This window comes from Lipotes vexillifer, unplaced genomic scaffold (assembly GCF_000442215.2).
Source record: "Lipotes vexillifer unplaced genomic scaffold, Lipotes_vexillifer_v1.1 scaffold1342, whole genome shotgun sequence".
Taxonomy (NCBI): Eukaryota; Metazoa; Chordata; class Mammalia; order Artiodactyla; family Lipotidae; genus Lipotes; species Lipotes vexillifer.
In genome coordinates this window covers 466,157-480,303 of record NW_006786109.1, presented here as the reverse complement: position 1 = coordinate 480,303, position 14,147 = coordinate 466,157, and the positions used below count along the sequence as shown (strand labels likewise).

At 45.7% G+C, this 14,147-nt stretch overlaps 1 protein-coding gene across 2 annotated transcripts in view; it reads left to right on the top strand.

The window, feature by feature from the left end:
* KCTD1 (potassium channel tetramerization domain containing 1) overlaps positions 1-14,147 on the top strand; it is a 93,692-nt gene that overhangs the window by 71,711 nt on the left and 7,834 nt on the right. For both annotated transcript variants that reach the window (XM_007458397.1, XM_007458396.1), the window contains exon 3: positions 475-619. In XM_007458397.1, the coding sequence (XP_007458459.1) occupies positions 475-619 (145 nt within the window). The remainder of the gene's footprint in view (positions 1-474; positions 620-14,147) is intronic.

The window sequence follows — 14,147 nt, the reverse complement described above, 5'->3', positions numbered from 1 at the left end:
AAGCTCAGAAAACAGATTTCTTAAAAACAAAATTGCTTTTTTTGTAGAATCTGTTTAAAAGACACTTTGGAGCAATTATATATATACATATATATATATATATATATATATATATTATAATGGCAGAGAGGGTTGTTTTAAGTAACACAGAGGGAAAGACATGATCTTCCATTACAGTGAAAGCACTTAGCCATAATCACCATGTCAGGACATCTTCTTTACAGGTAAAAGACATTGAATAATAGAATTTACTTGAGAAAGGCTGAGACTATTTTGAATTGTCTGGTCTTGAGATATTTATCAAGCAGGAGCCAGTATTTCTCAGAGAGCCAATAACTACTTAGTGGGTGATTTTCCCGGACTGCCATCTTCAAAAGTGCTACCTTTGACAGTGACACAAAACAGTAGCTCTCAGCCTTAGCGGCCGAACAATTGATTCTAATTGTCTTCACTGTTCCCTCTTTCCTATCACAGAATCGGAAGACTTTTTGATGGTACAGAGCCCATTGTTTTGGACAGTCTCAAACAGCACTATTTCATTGACAGAGATGGACAGATGTTCAGATATATCTTGAATTTTCTACGAACATCAAAACTCCTCATTCCTGATGATTTCAAGGTGAGGGATTCATATTAAATTACCAACAGCATAAATATGTGCTTTGTTTTGATATGCTCCAAAAAATATTTCCAGTTCTACGTTTTTAACATACACCAACTCTAATGGCATCAGAGGTTTCTGACATGGTTATACTGTCTTAATGAAATAGAGTATATGGTCATTAAAGTTTTACGTGGCCAAAGGAGGACAGCTTTTATGTGAAGAATAGAATTACAACTCATTTTAATAGATTGAAAATAAGTTGGTTAAATTCAAAGCTTATTTCTGACAAGTCTTAGGTAGAGAATAAAAGGAAACCTCCTTAGCTTAATAAAGACTTTTTCTCCCAGAAATTTAAAGGAAGAATTATACTTACCAGTAAAATTTTAGAAGCGTTCCCTTTTAAAGTTACTAACAAGTGTTAAAGTTAGTCCTACATGGTGCTGGCAACTCTAGGCAATGAAATTAGACAAGAACGAATAGAAAATGTTAATATTAGAAGGGTGTATACAAAAATGTTATCTTTGCAACTGTTAATACTTCTCTAAATAGAAGATTCTAAAGGATCAATTAAATACTATTACAACTAATAAAGAACTCATTAAAGCATCCACATTCAGGGATAATATATTAAAATCAATAGCTTACCAATAGAAGAGCAAAAGCCAATTATAAAATGTAATGGGAAAATGTACCACTAACAGTAACAACAAAAATTATAACACCGAGGAATAAACTTAAGAAATATGCAAAGCCTGATTAAGAAAACTGCAAATCTCTACATACAAGTTTAAAACAAGAATTGAATAAATGAAGAGACATTCTCTGTTCCTGGTTGGGAAGCTTCAATATTGTAAAGATGTCAGCTATGCCCAAATTAACTTATACATTCAGTGCAAACCCATTTAAGTCACAATTTTTTTAAATGAAATATGACCCATTTATAAAGTTTGTGTTGAAGAAAAGAATGCTTAAGAAGAGCTAAAAAATATTTGGTGGTGATAGTAATGGTGGGCAATAGTGGATGTGTCCTACCGGACATCACAACATACTACAGCGCTACAGTGATTAGAAAGTGTGATCCTGACAGGGCTAAATTATACATATAGGTCAATGGAGAAAAACAGGGTTTGGAGACAGATGTGTGTGTATGTAGGAATTTGATGTATTATAAAGGTGGTATTTCAAATCGGTGGGAAAAGAAAGGAATAGTCTGTAATTGGCAGTGAGACAATTGGCACTAAGACCTTTGGAAAAAATGTAAAGCCAGAGCCCTATCTCTGTCATAAGGTCACCAAAATTCCAGGAATAAACATAAAAATTAAAGCTATAAAAAGTATTGGAAGAAAATAAAAAGGGAATTTCCAAAAGTATAGTTTTCAGGCAGTGAGGGCCTACTTAAGCAAGACTTACTACCCAGAAGCCATCCTTAAAAAAAGAAAAAAATTGTTGAACTAAAGACACCATATACAAATAAAAGACAAGTGTCAGACTAGTTGAAAATTTGCAACAAAAAATTAATATCCATCATAAAAGAGCTCCTAAAAATCTGTAGGAAACATGCAAACAACCCAATGGAAAACATTTTAAAATGTAAACAAGAGTTTCTCAAAGAAAAGAATAGAAATTGCCAATAAACATTTGAAAAGATATTCAATCTCTCTAGTATCAAAGAAACAAAACTTAAATGAGATACCCCCTTTTATCCATCAGATTGGCAAAGATTAAAAAATTGGTAATATATAGTATTGGGGAACACACAGTGTGGTTGGGAGTGAAAACTAGTAAACATTTCTGGAGGACAATTTAATGGTAGTTGTAGTTTAGTTTTCATTTAGCAATTCCATGTCTATTAATTTTTCTTCTAGAAGTAACACATAAATATGCAAAAATATATGTACACAGAATGTTTATTATAATTATATTTGTAATAGTAAAAATTGGACACAATTGAAAGTGTTCAACAATGGCAGATGGTTACAAATATTACACACGGTTCATACTATGGATTAGTTGATGTATGGGGGAAAAAAATCACCAAGATTTTTTTCAGTGAAAGCATTAAGTTGCAGAATATGTATAGTATGTTTCTATTTATGTAAAACATTATGGGTAGGTATGTGTAAATAGATGGAAAAAGATCTAGAAGAATAGATCCCAAGTTAATAGGGGTTCGGGGGGCTCTCATCCATCCTCTCCTTCAGGGCTTTGACCTGTAGGGTACGGGCCAAGGATGACTAGCCATATGGAAAAGAGAGTGTAGAAGGGTCATATCATGTACGCATTTCTCTTACATGAAAACAATATACATTTGGCAGAAAAATAAGAGAATAATAACTGTAACGAGTGTGTGCAGTTCCCCTCAGCCCTGGAATGAATCGGAGGAACTCTTGTGACTCTGTTGCTCCCCAGCCATTTGGGGATTCCCGGGGGCCTCTCAGGGCGGGCCTCTCACGGTGCTGAGCAGGATTCCAGGGTTTACAGACATTGGAAGTTGGTTTGTGCAACGTGGCTCCTAAATGCAAAAGTCGGCAACTTTACCAAGGATGGTCTCTTCCAACTCAGGAAGGAAAACGTATTGCGAGTCTCTAATACGGCGCCTTCCTAGACGGTGTTCAAGGATGCTCTTCAATGTATACACTCTTCTCTCTACTTGCCCCTTCCTGCCTTCCCCTCGTGCCACGCCATTCATCTGCGAGCATCGTCCGCAGACGATGGGGGCCTCTCAGGGCTCCAGCCCTCAGTCTAGAGCTGGGGACCCACCTGCTTAGACACGAGGGCAGAGCGAGCCGACGGGTTTAGACAGCGGGGCCCTCGCTGCAGGGACCCCCAGCTGCAGAGCTGACAGCCGGCCGCTTCGCACACCAGCTGCAGCGGAACGGGAGCTCGGAGGGAAGTCTTCTAGAAAGCAGGCAGAGGCCCTACGTGGAGATGCGAAGCGGGGCTGAGTCCTGCACTGGGCACAGAAGGGAAGGAAGGAGTGGGGGAAGGGGAGAGGCCTGCTGCGCGTGGGCGAGGCTTCAGCAGGGACTCCAGCCTCTCATCAGACCCGGCGCCCCGGGTGGCAGGCGTTGGCTCCCGGGTTAGGGCTGGGAGAGCAATCGGCGAGTGGAGAAAGGGCTGAAAGAATGAGAGCCAAGGTTTCCTTCCTCTCTTGGTGTTTTCCTAGAAGGAAGGCACTAGGAGTGGGAAAAGGGGTGGAGGAGAGAAATTTCACCTTTAGTTCTATTTGAAGGTGATTGCATTTCCAGACGCCCACTCAGAACAGTGACCTGGATAGTTCACTGGCTCCTTAAACGAGCTGCCCACCCAGGAGCTGGGGGGGGGGGCACCGCCTCCTCCCCGCCGCCAGCACCGTGAAACCCACTCCTCTCCCCTTGTGTCCTATCCATCTCAGTGAAAATGCCAGAATCCACCGTCCTGCTCCAGGCCCTACCCTCCCACATCCATCCATCGGTGGCTCTGCCTAGGGTACCCTCCGGACACTTCTCGAATCAATTCACCCCTCTCATCCCCGCTCCCTAGTCCAAGGCCCGGCAACTCTCTGGATGACTCAGGGTCGCTTCATAATTGGTGTCCCGTCTCCCACCCCCCACCCTTACCCCTTCTCATCCACTCTCCATGTTGAAACCAGGAGACACTTTTTTCCATTAAACTTTTTTTTTTTTTTTTGCGGTACGCGGGCCTCTCACTGTTGTGGCCTCTCCCGTTGCGGAGCACAGGCTCCGGACGCGCAGGCTCAGCGGCCATGGCTCACGGGCCCAGCCGCTCCGTGGCATGTGGGATCCTCCCGGACCGGGGCACGAACCCGTGTCCCCTGCGTCGGCAGGCGGACTCTCAACCACTGCGCCACCAGGGAAGCCCTCCATTACACTTTTTATTTTGAGATCATGGTCGATTCTCATGCAGCTGTAAGAAATAATGGAGAGATCCTGTGTTACCCAGTTCCCCCTCAGTGTAACATCTTGCAAAATTATACTACAACCTCACAACTGGGATGTCAGCATTGTCACAGTCAAGGTACAGAACATTTCCATCATGGCCAGGATCCCTCCTGTTGCCCTTTTACAGTTATGCCCTCCTCTCTCTCCCACTCCTCCATCTCCCACCCCATCCCTCACCAAGGGGCACTTTTAAAAAAACATCGTGTATGGTGACTTGCTCCTGCTTCAAACTCTGCAGGAGTTTCCCATTCCTTGTTCATGGAGCAAAGCAGCACATCCCTGTCGGAGCCCAGGAGGCCCCTGCCTACCTCACCCAGCTCTTAACCTACACATGTGCCACACCATCTTCTTGTTCCTCTTCAGAGCAGCCCACTCTGTCTGTCTGCTGCTCTTTCCCTGGCCTTAATTTGTCACTTAGGGCTCATCATATTCATCACTAAGCCATCGTGTGCCTACTCTAGCTTAGATTTGCCTGTATCCCCACTTCTCCGTGGTCACACACAGTGTATTTGTAATTATTCGTCTCTGTTGTTTAGCGCTATGCATCCAGCTGTATGTTAGCAAATGCTTTCAGCTACAAGTGTTGAAATAGCCAATCAACAGCACCTTAAACTAATGGAGATTTATTTTTCTCACATAAGAAATCAGAGGTCCATGGCTGTTGGCAGTGGTATCTGCTCAGTGATGGTATGCTCGGTGATGGTATCAAGGACAGGACTCTTTTTGTTTTGTCATCCTCAGTGTTGACGTTCTGGCCTCATGCTTGTCACCTCAAGGTCTTAAGGTGACTGCCACAGCTCCAGGCATCACATCCTCATTCAAGGCAGGAAAAGGGGACAGAAGGCTTATAACTCACAAGGCTTCGTCCTTGTCAGAAGATTCCCAGGTTCTCTTTATATCTCATTGGCTAGAACTGAGCCTCCCCTAGCTGCAAAGGAGGCTGAAAAAGTGAATTTTTTTCTTTTTCAACCTCTACAGTGAGAGAAATGGGCAAAGGTTGGGCATAGCTATTAGGGAAGCTAGCCAGCAGTGTCTGTCACACTAGCTCAGCCCTGCACCTAGTAACATGTAAATATCTGTGGCATAAGTGAATGAATACATGGATGGATGAGTAAACGAATGAAGTGAGTCTCACATTCAAACCAGATTCTAATTCATACCTGGTCATATACTTCCTTATATTTGAACTTTGGATATTTTGTATGTATATCCTGACTCTTTAACTACTTTGTAAGAGTCTCACAAACAGGATCATTTTTAGGTTTTTCTAGAGGACGTTGTGTGCTGGACACGTAATAATTACTTAGTATTAATTAATTTAAACACAGCCGGAAAAGGTCAAAAGAATCATAGGAGACCAGAAGCTAACTATAAGTAGGCACTACACTTCCACTTAAAATCATATAGGACTAAATGGAAATTATAAAACATGTATGTATGTAATATCATCATCCTAAGCTACTTGTCAGGGTAATATATTAACTTATAATTTCCATGATTAAAAGAGATGCAGGGCTTCCCTGGTGGCGCAGTGGTTGAGAGTCCGCCTGCCGACGCAGGGGACACGGGTTCGTGACCCGGTCCGGGAAGATCCCACATGCCGCAGAGCGGCTGGGCCCGTGAGCCATGGCCGCTGAGCCTGCGCGTCCGGAGCCTGTGCTCCTCAACAGGAGAGGCCACAACAGTGAGAGGCCTGTGTACCGCAAAAAAAAAAAAAAAAAAAAGAGATGCAGACTCCAGGGAATATAAAACAATTTATGGGGAGTTACAGTCAGAAAATGATAATAGCCATTTGTTTTTAGTTGCAGTATGTTCCAGAAACAGAGCTAGGTGTTTTAAACACATTTAAATGTGGCAGGCATTATTTTTCATCCAAGAATATTCAGGTTAGATGCTGGGGAGAGAAAAACTGCATGGGAGATAAGCTGTGGCCCATTCCAGAGGACAGTCCCTTGAGGACTCACCCAGTCACCACCCCCAGCCCCCTACCCCTGGCTAGGATTGGGATGGGTGCTTCGCTGTACCTTTGGTGCTCCCTTGGGATTCCAGAGCTCTGAAAGACCTGCTGTTCATCAACTCTAAGCACAGAACACACCCTTTAATTGCCTAAGGTTTTAACTGTAGCCCACACTTGGGGAAAAAGACAAAAAGCATGTCAAATGAAACTCACATATCCCAGGGCCCTGCAATGTTTCCCACAGAACCTCTGGGTGACAGACAGGCTGTAAATTACAGGGAGTCTGGAACCTGGCAGAGCAGCCAAAGAACAGGTGATGATGGAGGTGCATCCACCGCAGTCTGTGCGAATCACAAACGTGGGCGCACACAGATGGGCTCAGTCTGCCCGTCCCTGAGCAGTACTATAGTGCTTTCTTCCTTGGCAGCGTTTATCTACTGACCTTGGAAAAGGGACACGGCATTTGGCTTGTGGAGAGAATCTCTCTTACTGGGTTTGCAGAGAGAGCATTCCTTGATGACCTGCTCCCCTCTCCAGCTATTTAATGCTGGGTTGAGCAAATGCATGAAATCTTGAAATCACAGTATCCTACGACCCTGAAAATCTCGTTCTGCAAATGTGCTGTCTGAGCTAGATACCCATTTAACAATTTAGATAATTTCATACTTCAGAACACCACTTAAGTGGCAGCTGCTTGTGCGCTGCTCCCACTGAAAGGCGTTGGAATCTGTTCTCTAGATGAGTGATTGTAGAACTTCTCTGCCGTGTTTTATTATGGATAATAATAAAACTTCCCTTCATTTCCCCTCACCCCTAATTATCCTGATTTGTTCACTGTTGCTCTATTTTCTGCTCACTCCCAGGCATGCATGGGCGTGTGTGGGTGCACACACCCATATACACACGCATGCACACAGTTGGAATTCCCAGCACATCAGGAGTCCAGAGCTTTGGTTCCTTTTTTGATGGGGAACCACAAAATTACCCCTCTCTAGGCTTCTATTCTGAACCCCTTTGGTTAGTGCCCGCATGTTGCTAACATCTTTTGTGGTCTCTGGATAGATGTCTCCCGTTCTTAGATAAAGGAAAATTTGCTAGCAGACAGCCTCCAGCTTACCTCTCCCTGGCTTAAGTTCAAAAGTCTATTCGTTATTTCTAATAACCTTTTAATATTGCAGAAGTAGTATATGTACGCTGTAGGAAACCTGGAAAAATAGACAAAAAGCAAAAAGAAAAGTTTCAACAGTGTATTCCCACCACTCAGAGATTGCCGACATTAACACTTTAGTGCACAGGCTTCTGGGTCTCTTGCTATGCTTATTTCAGACAATATCTCTACCTTTCCATTTTAATAAAATTTTATTTCCTCTAATACTGCAACCATATTCAGATTCCCCTGGTTGACCCCCAGAATGTCCTTTCTATGTGGTTTTTTTTTTTTTTTGATCCAGGGATTCTTTATTTTTTATTTTATTTTGGCTCCATTGGGTGTTTGTTGCTGCGCGCGGGCTTTCTCTAGTGGTGAGCGGGGGCTACTCTTCATTGCAGCGCGCAGGCTTCTCATTGTGGTGGCTTCTCTGTTGAGCACAGGCTCTAGGCAGGCGGACTGCAGTAGCTGTGACACGCGGGCTCAGTAGTTGCGGCTCACAGGCTCTAGAGCACAGGCTCAGTAGTTGCGGTGCACGGGCTTAGTTGCTCTGCGGCATGGGGGTTCTTCCCGGACAAGGGATTGAACCCCTGTGCCCTGCGTTGGCAGGCAGATTCTTATCCACTGAGCCACCAGGAAAGTCCCTTCTGTGTGGTTTTTCCAAGCTGGTATCTGATCCGAGTCCTCGATGAACCTAGTTACTTTATGTCCCTTCCTTTTATTATCTAGCATAGTCCCTTTTTATATGATGCTGACTTGCTGAAGAGACCGGGCCACTTGCCCTACACAATGTCCCACCATCTGGATGTGTCTGGTTGCTTTGTCATGTGAGCTCATTACGCTAACCTCTCATTTCCTGTAAACTGCAACTTGTATCTAAAGACTTGATAGGGTTAAGTTAAATATTTTGGTGAGAATACATCTCCAGTGATGTTGGGTACTTCATATTACGTCACATTAGCAAACACATGTGGTTGCGTCACCACTAATGATACTAGGAGTGACCATTCAATCAGGGTACGTTCTGTGTTCCTGTAGTTGCAACAAAAATGATGCCTGTCTAGCTCAGAGTTTCTCAGCTCACAGTATTAACATTTTGAGCCACATGATTGTTGTGGTAGGGCTGTCCCATGCATTGTCGGACGTTGAGTAGCATCCCTGGCCTCTACCCACTACATGCCAGTAGCACCCAACCCCTCCCCGTTATAGAACCAACAATGTCTCCAGACATTGCAAAATGTCCTAGCTTAAGGAAAAGAGGAAGGAAGGATTTATGGGAAGGATTCTCGTTTATCTCACAGAATTAGTGGGAACATTCTCTCAGCGGTGGAAATACCAGGGCAGCTCTGAGGACCTTGGTTGTGGGAGTCTGTGGGCTTCTAGACTGCTGCCCTTAACCTGGCTCTGCCCCAGCAATGCCAGGGTCTCTCTCCCCTTTTTTGGTTCCACAGAGAGACCATCTGATTGGCTCCACTTGGCTCCGATGCTGGTGCTTTAGCCAATCAGCTGCGGCAACACAGACATGGCTTCTAGGTACTCATTCCTGAGGAACGAACTTTCTCAGAGGAGGCAGAGTACTGAGCTGGGGAGACCTTCCCCCCTGCCCCGCCGGAAGTTTCTACTTCCCTAGCACCTGAGAGAGTGCCCACGCCCACGGTCTCAGCTCTGCCACCTAGAGTTTGTGTCCCTGCTGCAGAGACTGTTGTTCCTGGTACGCCTGCCGAGGCCCACTTCTCTCCCTCTCCCCAGGACACTCCCTCCGAGGCAGGACAAGCTGCAGTAACCAGAGGTAGCAGCCAGCGCCAGCGCCCTGTCAGATAGCATCCCAGCCCTGGCCCTCGCCACACCTGCACAGCAGCCCTAACTCCTGCAGCCTCGTGACCCGACGACTTGCCACGCCAGGGTGTGGCTTCCAGATGCACATGGATCTGCCATCGGCACCCTGTCATTGTCACCTGTGGACACTTGAGCTTTTCTCTGGGAGAGTCAGAGAGGTAGGGGGGTGGAGACAGTGGCTGGGTAGAGAAGGGACCTTGCCACCTCTCACGTTACCTTCAGTAGCCATCAGGGCTGGGCGTCCTTGGCCCAGGAAAAGGAGTGGTCGGGAGGGGCTGGAAGATGGTGTTCAGATGGTGCTGAACAGGGAAGAAGACTGCTGGCCGGAACTACCAAGTGGTAGCAGGGCAAAAGGAGTGAGTGGGCCAGTCCTCCTGGGCTTTGAAGTAAAGGAAGGGGTTTGGGGGCGGGGAGAGCAGACCAGGCGGAGCACAGAGGAGTTTTAGGGCAGTGAAACTACCTTGTATGATATTATAATGCTGGATGCATGTCATCAGACAGTTGTCCAAACCCACACAGTGTTCAACAGCGAGAGTGAACCCTAACGTGAGGACTTCGGTTATGATGTGTCAGTGTAAGTTCATAGATTGTAACAAATGGACCAGTCTGGTGGAGGCTATGGGTAGCCGGGGAGGCTGTGCATGGGTGGGGGGAGGGGGCATATGGGAAACCTCTCTACCTTCTCAGTTTCGCTGTGAACAAAACTGCTCTAAAAACAGAAAATTGAAAGGAAGGAAAAAAGAAGGAAAGGAGGGAGGAAAGGAGGGTTACAGAGCCAGGGAAATTAAGAACCTTAGAGGTCCCAAACCTCAAACACTGAAAAAACTGCGATGGCCCACCTCCCCCTAAAAAACAAATGTTTTTAAAGCAAAGTTTTATAAGGATCTGTTTTTGTTTATGATTACTACATGGATGCTATTGTTGAAATGTAAAATATAAAATCCTTTCATTTCCCCTCATTTTCTTGGCGCCTCCTCTTTGCAGGTGCCCAGATACATACATACCCTGCCTTCTGGGGAACCAAGCACGGCCCGGGAGACCCGGGAGCAGGACCCCCTGTCCCGAGCGCGGGTGGGAGAAGAGCTTTTAGAGCCCCGGGGAGGAGTTGGATGCATTCCTCGGAGCAAAACCCTCTTTGTGCCCACGGTACCTAGCATGGCCGCTGCACATAAACAGGCCTTAAAATGAATGAGTGAGTGGCTGAGTTGCCTTTTGAGTGGAAGGACCTGTGAAACTTCAAGTATATTAGGCGTGAAATAAGGCTTTCAACGGTTTTGTGGAACTAGAAGCCGTGTGTGGTAGGCTGAGTAATGGCCCCCAAAGGTGTCCACATCCCAATCCCCAGAACCTGTGAATGTCACCTTACGTGGCAAAAGGGACCTTGCAGACGTGATGAAGTTGAAGGGTATGGAGATGGGGAGATTACCCAGGGTAACCCAGGTGGACCCAGTAGAACCACGGGAGTCCTTAGAAGTGAAAGAGGAAGGCTGGAGGGTCAGAGTCAGAGAAGATATCAGGAAGGAAGTGGTGTGATGGTTAGCCACGAGCCAAGGAATGTGTGGGCAGCCCCTGGAAGCTGGAAAACACGAGGGACCTGATTCTCCCCTAGAACCTCCAGAAAAAAAGGCAGCTCTGCCAATACCCCGTCTTTGTTCTGTGAGACCCGTTTCAGACTTCTGACCTCCAGAACGGCAAGAGAATAAATTTGTGCTGTTTTACACCACCAAATTTGTGGTAATTTCTGAGAGCAGCAGTAGGAAACCAATACACTGTGTTTATCACTTTCCTCCCTGTATGGAAAATGTCTTCTGAATTCAAATATTTAATCAAGAAATAAGCTTTGGAAAAACAGCCCATCTGCCTTTTAGAGTCCACCCACATTTACTTTCCTGTTCCGTGTGCTTCTCTCCAAGGTCTCAGGGAAGCCCAACGTATTCACCCGTAAAATGAGATCTTGATCTTTCTGCCTCTCAGAATTATTGCATATCTCGAAAAAAGAAAATTCTTTTTTATTTTAAAAATATGTATTCTAGGATCTTAAATTATTTAAACAGGATAATACGTCTGTGAATAACCTATCTTTTACTGAATATGAGGCTAAGCAAGAGATGTGGTTGATGCTGTCTTAACGAGAGAAGGTAAAATCAGCGTGGGAGCAGAGAAGAGTAATGGCTACTAGAACATTCTGGACTTGCTTTGCTGAAAGCAGACACGGATGCTTTGGATTCACTTCCTTCAGAAGAAGAACTGGGGCCAAACCTGCTGCAGCCCCATAAACGCCTGCCCATTTCCACCTCGTCCCTTGGGAACAAGAGGCTGAGTCGTCTAGAGTTTGTAAAAGCCAATGAAAGGAAGGCGGGCGTCTTCAGATAGGAACTGAGTCTTCAGGGAAAAAGACTTCAAAAGACTGAGATACCAGAAGAGATGAGCACAAGGCCAGAAAATCTAAAAGGAAACAGGATAAACCCTAAACAACGTGAAATGTAGACAGTAAAATTATATGATCCTGACTGAGGAAGGAAAGGAGGATGAGGCTTCTGGAGAGTGTGGCCGTGGAGACTGAGTCTGTTCTGCAGGGAGTTCTCGGATGAGACGGGAGGTGGGCGTTAGGAAGCAGCGAAGGACGGATGTAAAGGGGCCTGCCATGAAAAGAACAGCCAGCGTGAGCTTAGCTGTGCGGAAAATGGTTACAGGGTGACCTTTCTGGTGCTCGGGCTGGTGGAGGACGATGCTGGGAGGCGAGTCAGAGTGGGGAGCCAATGGCCACGCCAAGCGCACGCGCTCAGCTGTTCTCCAGCCCTCCCTCCCTAGCGCAGAGGGCGGCCCCGTCCTGCAGACCAGATGGTGCGGCGGTAAAGGAAAAAGTGGAGCCAGGATAGTCAAGAGACAGTAAAAGAACACCTGGCAGCTTGAGGTATTTCAAGGCTAGGCCTGTGAGATGACGTCCCAGGTGCGGGATGACCTTCGGGAGAGCCCTTTTAATCCTTCACTTTACCGACCCCTAACTAGCAGGGTCCTTGAGCCACCCTGAGCAGGGCCAGAGGGCTGATAAGGCCAGTGTTTCCCTCATCTTCCAAGAGCGGCTAATGATAGCTGTGAACAACATTACGTAGGGAGGGGCTCAGTCCATGGCGGACTTCAGAGTGGATTATTACACACTTGCTTTGTGAACTCAGAGGAAAGAAGGAGGAGGTCAGAGTCAGTGTAGGGGGGACTTGTAACCCAGGCCCTGTTAGTCTCATTACTTCGGGGTTATGGTAGACAAACTGGTAGATCAGGGCGTTTGCACGGACACAGGCTCATACAGTAGCGAGGCTGGAAGCAACTTGAATGCGATTGATTCCACTCACTTGACAGGTAAGTACACTGGAGCCCTAAACAGTTAAGGGGACTAGCTGGCAATATGGTGACTTGGAGCCCCTCCCAGACCTCCAGCCTTTCCCCTGGAGTCCCACCCAAACACACAGTATTTCAACAAGAATCTAACAAATGCCACAGTTATGGGCTGGATTACAGATTGTATAATCACTTGGCAGCCAGAATCCAGAGACTTAATTTATTAGCTGACTGTCAGCCTGAACAAAGCCCTGTCCTCTCAGTACTTTTAGAAATGATTCACACATAGAAACAGGACACCCAGTTCAAAATGACACAAAAACGAGAGGGAGACCAAGAACGTGGGTGAAAGAATTTGAATTTTCTCAATACCTTGGAACAAACTCAGAACCTACAGTATGTAATTTAAAGAGGGATAAATAATGGAGGACTTAAAATTTTTCACAAAAACTGAATGAGGAAGACCTAGCTCCATAGCAGCTTTGTGGAAGAGGTGTAGGGATTTCACTGTAAGCCGAATAAGCAGAATGTGAATAGAGTAATGGGACTGTGGGGATGCCAGGAAAGCTAATATGACCTTATGCCATGTGGTGGGCACAATAGTGCCCCCCAAAGACGTCCATGTCCTAATTCCTGAAAGCTATAACTATGTCACCTCACACAGCAAAAGGGATTTTGCAGATGTGACTAGATGAAGGATCTTGAGATGGGGGGATTATCCTGGATAATCCAGGTGGACCCAACCTACTCAAAGGATCCTTACAAGTGAAAGAAGGAGGGGAAAGGGTCAGAGTAAGAGGAGGAGATGTGACAACAGTAGCAGAGCGGGGAGTGATGCAGGACCAGAAGCCAAGTGGTGCAGGCAGCCTCTGGAAGCTGGAAAAGGCAAGGAAATGGATTCTCCCCTAGAGCTTCCAGAATAAACACAGCCTTAGTGACTCATCTTGGACTTCTGATTCCCAGAACTATAGGAGAATAAGTTCATGTTGTGTTAAGCTACTAAACCTGTGATAATTATTACAGCAGCAACAGAGAACTAATACAGACCGCATTCATAGCAGTTACAGTGTCCAGCCAAGCAAAGGTGGTACAGTGCACTCATGAGATCACATCTGAAATGTTAGGGTCCATTCTGGTTTGGGTTTTAGGCAGCATGTTGACAAATTCAAGTACAGTTGACCCATGAACAATGCAAGGATTAGGGGGCCAACCCTCCTCGCACTTGAAAATCTGCATATGATTTAATCGGCCCTCTGTGTCTGCAGTTACACATCTGCGGATTCAACCAACTGCAGATCATGTCTCACTGTGGTACCTATTTAGGGA